Source organism: Carya illinoinensis, chromosome 5 (genome assembly GCF_018687715.1).
Source record: "Carya illinoinensis cultivar Pawnee chromosome 5, C.illinoinensisPawnee_v1, whole genome shotgun sequence".
NCBI lineage: Eukaryota > Viridiplantae > Streptophyta > Magnoliopsida > Fagales > Juglandaceae > Carya > Carya illinoinensis.
In genome coordinates this window covers 11029599-11037975 of record NC_056756.1, presented here as the reverse complement: position 1 = coordinate 11037975, position 8377 = coordinate 11029599, and the positions used below count along the sequence as shown (strand labels likewise).

Here is an 8377-nt window from a genome sequence, read left to right as displayed (position 1 = left end):
CCTTTGCCTTTTTAATTTAAGAGATATACATATGGTTCATAAAAATGTCATAAATTCATGAAAGTGCGACAGTGGAGGGATCTTTTCTGAAGCATCCATACGTACAGATCTAAAGTTGCCAGATTTCGTGCCAGGTGTCCTCTCTCAGTCATCATTTGCGGCGTCTATGGCCCTTTCTTCCGTAATCGTTGTCTTCCTCGTCTGGCTTCTCTCCGGTTTGCTTCTTTTCACTAAGTCTACTTTTACTAAATATGTGTTCTTTCACTGATTATTGTTTATCTTTGAGCCACTTCTTCGATGAACTAAATGATTTGGAAAGGGGTTATAATCACATCTCTATTTCTACTTCCTAGCATTATAAAATACCAAACTTTTGTGTTCCATTTTCCAAATTGTCTATTCAAGTTGGTAGCTTTTTTCGATCAAAATGCACTCTGAGTCTGAATTAAGTTAACAGTGAAGCATGTAGAAGTGGGGAATTGTTGATGTATTCTCCGCTTGTTGGATTGGCAGCTTTATAACTTTTGTGTTACGAAAGATGTGTTGATTCGTTTCATGAATAGGCAGAAATGACAGTTAGAGTTCATTTCGATTTTCCCACTTAAGTAAGTGTCCGTATTTTTGTTCATAATGTGAAATACAACCTGAATGTGGACATCGCTCAATGACAACCAAAATCAGGAGTACTTCTGGTCTGGCTTCTGGAAATTGTTTAATTGTTTGATTTTTTCAAGATTCTACGCGTATGTTATAAGTATATCTTTATGTGTTTTCAAAATTATATGCGCATTTTATAAGTACCACATAGGAAAAAGAGAAGAAAGAGTGTATGTTTATTATTATCAATAATGCTTGAACATGGTTTCACTGAAATAGCACCTGAGTGGCTATATATGAAATACACAAAACTGCTTAAATGAAGTTCTGTTTATTGCAAACACATAACTCTTAAATTTGCTTGCTAGAATTTAATCTTTAGGTATTCAGCATTCTGATTATTGTATTGGGGAAAGCGATGTATCTAATCACGCCCCTTGAAGCAATTCTCTTGATTTCATTTTCTTTAAATTTCAACAATTTGGCCATAGTCTGTTGGATTCTGTTTGTTAAAATTTTCATCTAGCAAAGGAAGGAAAGAAGCTATGATTTCATTTGTTTGTGGCGCATGTATTAGTTTTTGTTTTAATTAGTTAGATGTCTACTATCTAGAGAAATTGTAGTGGTTAGGCATGCCTAATTGGATTAACATGCCTCTTTTTGCTCGTTTCAGGGAGATTACCCAAAAATCCAAGACTGACAGATGGCTCAAGCGCTGGTGGGATTTCACAGAATTATTGAGGTCATTTTTCTTTCTCCCCAGAATTTTACAAGTAGAACTTCTTGTTACCAGGCCAAAGTCTGTAAGTTTCTCTTTTTAATCACATAGGCATTGGCAGGAATTGGGATGCCTTTAGAAATTAAAACTTTTACATCTGTAGTAGATAAAAATCATTAATTAAAACTTCCGGGGAAAGAATACAGCAGAGGTGATTCAAGATACAGAGGCAAGGGATGCAGGAATTGTTACTGCAGAAGGGCTAACGGCTGTTTTTGAGGATCCAGCTAGCCTTTTAGCAGCGTATGATCGAATTTTTTTTTATCATGCAAAGAAAGAAAAAGATTCAAAATTTCCAGGATTCTGGAAAATAATTTTTTTCATGATAGTTTCAATAAGTATACAAAGGTCCATTGGTCATCTTTAGAGTTTGTCATTTCTCATATATATAAAGAGTAGGTGATATTTAATCTGTGTCCCTCTTCCCATTTCCAGATTTATCTTTATTTTTCTTTTGTATTTTAAATTCCTGACTTGTTAAAGATAGAAATATGGCTATCTGATTCAAACAAAGGAATGGATTAATGAATGAAAATGGGAGAAATGGAGTTTGATTTTTCTCTACGGTCTTGGTGTTTATATTCATCTCTAAATTTTGGTTTTATATGCAAAATTATCTATTTCCTTAAAAATTTCGCTGGGCCAACTGTTTGGAACTGCTGTATGGTTCATTACTTCATACTTGGAAGGTGATAACTTTGCTTCAAGCTCATATTAATAATACGAACACTATATTGGAATGAATGCCTCCTGGGTTGAGCTACCCACGTTCATTGCCATCCACAGTTGGATGAAGATCTGTGCTGCATTTGAGGTCCAAGGCCAGGAAAAGACAAAAGTCTACTGAGGTTGACTTCTATAATTTATTCAGGACTTTGGTTGTTTCAGAACTCTGATGGTGCAGAATCTGCAGATTATATTTCTTTTTACAAAAATTTTCTCAATTGCTGCAATTATGCTGGTGTCTGGTGATTCAGAAACATCGACTTGAGGATTGCAGTCACAAAAAGTTCATACTTATCAATGGATGCACTACAACTGAATTAGCTGAATGGCTGTTCCATCACCAGTATGTGAAGTTACAAGTTGACTCATTGGTTGTAGCTCAGGATACATCTTGCTGTGCAGATAGGGTATTCTTAATGACATGTTTCACCTGGTGATTGTAGCTTTCTAGAGCATTGGCATTGGCTTAGCCAAATGCCAGTGAAAATCATATTTTAAAGAATGTCCATTAAGAGCATTCACATTAGCTTCATCAAAATTATCTTCAAAATTTGATGAAAAGTACAAGTTTTCCATAAATCTAAAACATTCCTATCCATAATTCCACATTGAATTAGCTATTGAATTCATCAAAATAATAATATAATATTATTTTTTTAATAATAATATTTTTTTTTTCATTTTTAGCAATTAAACTAACTATAGGTACATTAATAATTTAATTTTATACTTGGGGCTGACCATAAATCCAAAACTGAAATGAAACTAAGGTTGCAGGGAAAAAAAATGAGAGAGGAAAAATAAAGTATAACAGTTGGGAATTAAAATGTAGTAAAATAATTAGTTGATGAGTGTATAGTAACCCTTCAAATTTGAAGAAAACTATAGATTTACTGTAGCTCAAAACTCCTCATTTCTCATTTGATGAATCCAATGCAACTATGATTTACACATATTCATCATTTTATACATTTGGCTTGGTTTTTGATGAAGCCAATGCCAATGCTCTAAGCCTGCATTGAATTGGCTAAACAAAATTCATCTGGAAGATTAACTACAGTAAATTCATTCCTCGAGTCATATATGAAGGAAACTGTAGCATCCTCATCCTTATATTTTATTATTGCCTGTGTTTCCCTTTTCCTTCCGGAAAAATATAGTTGCAAGCACAATTGTGCACTAATCTGTGCACCAATGTGATGTGATTTGTCAAAAAGTAGATTTGATTGAAAACAGTGTTAATTTAAATTTTAAGTATGAATAAATCAGTATTGGTACACAGATTAATGAGCGACTGTGCTTGTATGTAGCAAAACTCTTCCTTCCCACTAGTGTATCTCAGGGCATGGTGGTTCCTTCCCATGACAGAAATTCCAGGTTCTTCCCTCCCTATCTTCCACACAACGACTGAATCCAGATTGCACAACTGTGTTCCTTCTCCTTTTCCTTCCTGCAAAAAATCCCACAGCTCCTTCTTTCCAGCAGCTCTTCTGAACTTCTCTCCAGATCATATACCAGCAACAAGGTAAAATTCGAAACCCTAACCTTGATTTTTCTGTGTTCATTTTGCTCGGTTTGTTTGGGTTTCAACCCATTGATTTTATATACTCCATTTTTGTAAATGGGTTTGGTAGTTGCAAAACGGCTTTCCCAGGAGCTGGCAGTGAAGTAAAGCATGGGAAACTACTTTCCCATGTAAAATAATTATCTTTTTTTCCACTTAAAAAAGGGCACTGAAAATCTGTTAAAAAAAAAAAAAAAAACGACAAAGGGAGAGAAAATCCCTTAGCTCTGGTAGATCTTCTTGGTCTTCATTTTTTTTTTTTTTGGAAAAAAAAGGCGTATAATGTTTACTCTTTACTGCTTGAAGCTTGCTTTGTTGTTTTAGTGTTGATGGGTTTCTTTTTCTCAGTCCGGCTTTCTTTAAAGATAAGCTTGGGTGGTGCATGTGTGAGGTGATATTTTACTTTGAATGAGATATTTTGCCATTAGTTTTTCAGTTTTGGAGTGGATTTCTGACATGGGTTTTTCCCCTTTCCTTTCTTGCTGTAAAGGTATGTGCTTTTCGTAGTGTGATTTTGATGTATTTTTATGTTCCTTTCTGTTAGGTAGAGCTTGCGATCTGTTGCATTTTGGCACATGTTTCTCTTTGTGAAGGTATTCTTCAGAATTTGACGAGGAGCACCTTTTTGTTCTGAAATACCCGTGCTTTTCCTTGTAAAATTTAGATGTGGTGCTTGGCCCCTTTGGGCTTGGTTTTCCTTAAAAAGTGTCTCTTGCTACTATACCAGTGGTCCAGTAGAGCTTTCAATCTACTGCTTCTACATGAATTCCCCATCAAATTTCAAGTGAGCAACTTGCTAGGATGGTTTGTATCTGCTGTTTTTTCTTTTTTTTTTTTCTTTCTTGAGAGCCGGATATTTGATACAATGCATAAGTCAATTTTTTCAATTTTGTCCCATTTATGTTTTATTTATGCCGTGCATGCAAGCCAATTGTGATTGTGTCCATATGTATATGCGTGTATTTGTGAGCATAAAATTTTTTTTGTTTACCATCTACAAAAACTGTTACAACTAGATATACTAATTTTATAGATTGTTGGATTATGAAAATGAAAATTCAATGATTGTTGGATATTATTGGAGATTATGAAAAATAAAAATAAAAAAGTATTTTAAAAAAATAATTAAAGAAATTTATATATTATAAAAATAATATTTTATTATTATAAAGAGTCTGATGGCTAATCTAATGTAAATTTCAAGTTTTCATATTAATCAAATTTTGAAGATTGGAATGGCTAATCCAATACCTCAGGACCATGTGTAGCAGCAAGCATGGTTCATTTATTGGCAATCTGTAATTACAAACTTAATTTTGCAAAATCTTTCAGTTTTGTTTTCTGCAACCCCCACTTCTTCTGTAATAGCTCTGCTAAAAAAGTAATGCTATATTTCATCTTATTTTTTTAATCTCCAATTACACTTGCTAATTTGATATATTTTTATTAATTATTTATATAAGTGATTGACGCATTAAATCACTTAAATACCATTGGTCCATGCTACACGTGTTAGAATTATGTGCAAAATCTTCCTTTACTTTATCAGAGAGTCCAAAACGTCTAGAAACCACCCATATTGAGTACCAGTTTAAACACAACCCAACAATGAGAGAGCAAGGTCAAGAACTCTCTCCTTATTTACAACGTTGTCTATGCATCTCGTCCATAGGCCCACCAATATTCCCCACTTTCCCGGTGATTAATATGGTTATGCTGAAAATGAAGTGGATGGTAAAAAAAAGAGGTTGGTAAGGTTTGGGCGTTTTGAGAGACCATTGTGAAAACAGGACATTATCTCTTAATACTTTGACGCGTTTAGGTAGTCTCCGAGTAGGTCGTGATGTAGTAAACAGTTCGTGTTTGATTTTTTCCCCAAAGAACTTTATGTGTGCCGTACTCTATTGATTCTAAAGCAGGTTAAAGGTTGCCCTCGTTTGTTTCTCGTATCTTCGTCGTTGTTTCCGATGCCCAACCCAAAAGGAGACTTTTCATCATCTTTCTCGCTCGGTGAAAGTTAGTCGGACTGAGAGAAAATAGAATCAATACATACCCCTAGATATCATGGATTCTGGCTCAATAGAGTTGAAGGTTATATCGGCTCGTGATCTCAAATGCTTCAATTTCTTCCGAAAGCTATATGTCTACGCCGTCGTCTCCCTTCGCTGTGATGAAACGAAGAAAAAACAAGAGAAAAAATATCTGCAGCGTCAAAAAACCCTGGTCAATGATGAATCCAAGAAGCAAAATCTGCAGCGTAAAAAATCGTTTGTCGATGATGAATCGAAGAAGCTAGAGCGAAAGCGTCTGCAGCGTCAAAAAACGCCGGTGGACAGAGAGGGGGATGGGAATCCTGAGTGGCATCACGAGATGCACTTTGATCTTAAAGAAATCTCGGTTCTTGATGATGACTGCAAGCAGAATCTTTTTCTGAAATTCGATCTTCGCAGTGAAGGTATCGTTCTGGGAAAGAAAACCATCGGCGAAGTGCAGGTATCGGTCAAGGACTTGATTGACGATGAGCTCAACGGAACTGCGAGGATTATGAGTTATCAGGTTCGAACAAGTGACGGTAAGCCTAATGGTGTGCTGAAATTTTCTTACAAGGTGAAGAACTGCAAAACGAAACAGAAGAGGGTCGAAACTGAGAGCCCAAAAGTGGACTCATCGTCTGGAATCCAATTGTCGGATGCCAAAAAAGTTAATTACCCAACCCTGGAAGTCGAAAATCAGCAGTCCCGGGATATAGGCTATCCTTCACTGGATGATGTTCGCTCTGATTTGCCCAGAATGACCATCCCTTCTCCCAAGAAGTACCACTGGATGCCAGGACCCTACATTCTGGCGCCGCCAGCCATGTTGCCGCACTTACCCCCTCCCTGGGAGCAACCAGCGTACTATAATCCTCTGCCCTCGATGCAAATTCCGGGGACATATCGGAACAATCCGGAGCGGATCATGGGTTATGGTTACACACTTACGCCTGGCGTGTGGGGGTACTCTGGGGTTGGACAATAGGGGACAATTGAAGGTGATGATCCAAGATAGGTTCTGAGATTAAAAGCCACGCGGGCATGTGATTAGCTGTGCAATGTCGATGATGGTTCTAGTTATAGCTGGTCTGTTCTGATGCTACGATGTAGATGTAGATATAGATTTACCCAGTTCGTAATGGTACTAGGTTGATGTCAGTCTAATCCCGTCTGTTGTGGGTAGTCTGTTTTTGTCTATTTGCCTCAAAATTTGAAGGACAGGAGCTGCAATAAATGATTAGTTTCTCTTGATGTTTCTCTGCTTAGTGATCTCTGTCTCATTTCTCCTCTTTTTTTTTTTTTTCACAAAGCTCTCATCTCATATTAAATTTGACTCATATGCTTTATGTTGTTTTGTTTATCAAGAACTCACAGCTGATCTTCTCAAACCAAATTTAGTAAGCGCAGTTCGAATAAAGCATTCGAATGTTAGGTGGAGGTGCTTTATTCGAACTTTTGTTTTTTGTTTTTCCTCCTATTTTTTTCCCCCTCCAGCAATCAAATGAAGTGTTCTTTGTTTTGTGGAAAGTTAAATTTTCTGAAGATATCAATAATTTAGAAGACCTTTAAACTGTAAGTTACTCGTGCCTAATATGTATTCAAAGTTTTCAATTTCATATACTACTAAATAATTAGCTTCATTTTTTGTTTTAGGATCTTCAGTTATTTTTACTAGTTGCAATAAAACTTCTCTTATTTGTGGCGTTTGAAATTTTATTATTTTGATACTTTCAATTCAACTTTTCCAACGTGTTTGTGAGAGGGACTTAAGAGTTAGAATCGACATATTATCTTGTAAAAATTTTCATCGCTTTGTTGATGAAGAAAATAAGTTTTTTTAAATTTCAATATAAAAATAATATATTCTAATAATATTTTATTCAATTTATCTCAACTCATCTTATTTCTAAAAACAAACAAAATTTTCTCAAAATGTTAAGCAAGCCATACGCTTTCCTGTATCCGGAGCAAAAATGTGTGCACCATGATTGACCCTTTTTGTTGTACAGTCCAAAAGAAAAAAACAAGAAATGATGTTGGTGATCGGAATTTGTGTTCCCCGTCAACGGAAAAAGGTTTTGAAGGAAGAAATATAAAATTTGTTCATCGATTTGTGTCCAGACAGAAAAGGCAATGGAAGTAAAAACCAAGTCAAAGCTTGGGCAGGTTTGGCGAATGCTCCTAGATATTAAATTTTTTATTATCATAACTTTTTTAAAATTTTTATATAAATTATAATAAATAATTTAATTTTTTTAATTTTAAAATAATAATTATATTAAAAAATAATATTATAAACTTTCATTTAAAATAAAAAATTATAATATCACTGTCCAAACCGACTTTTTCCAGACAGAAATTCAAGGATGCAAGTTGGGAATTGTTGAAAACTTGGGCGTTCCCATTTTGTTCTCTTTCACCATCCCAATCAAGGTTTGTTGAAAATTCAAAAGAAACTTGCCAATGGACCAATGTTGTAACGTAGCGTGTGGGTAAAGTATCAAAAACAGACAAGAAGTATAAATTTCCGTACCCCACGATGGATTGAATAACAGAGTATGATGCAGGACAGCTCTAAGGACCCAGTCTCCTTGAAAGTATTCGAAATTAATTATCTTGACTCCTTTTTGCTAAGACTAGAAGACCATTCAATGCTAAAACAGCCCACAACCACCCACC

General features: G+C 35.3%; 1 protein-coding gene across 1 annotated transcript; it reads left to right on the top strand.

Annotated features, from left to right (window-relative positions):
- Nucleotides 1-5289: 5289 nt before the first annotated feature.
- LOC122310903 lies at nucleotides 5290-6963 on the top strand. The gene has a single exon (XM_043125148.1). The coding sequence runs from the start codon at nucleotides 5730-5732 to the stop codon at nucleotides 6681-6683; it is 954 nt and encodes a 317-aa protein (XP_042981082.1). The 5' UTR covers nucleotides 5290-5729; the 3' UTR covers nucleotides 6684-6963.
- Nucleotides 6964-8377: the final 1414 nt, after the last annotated feature.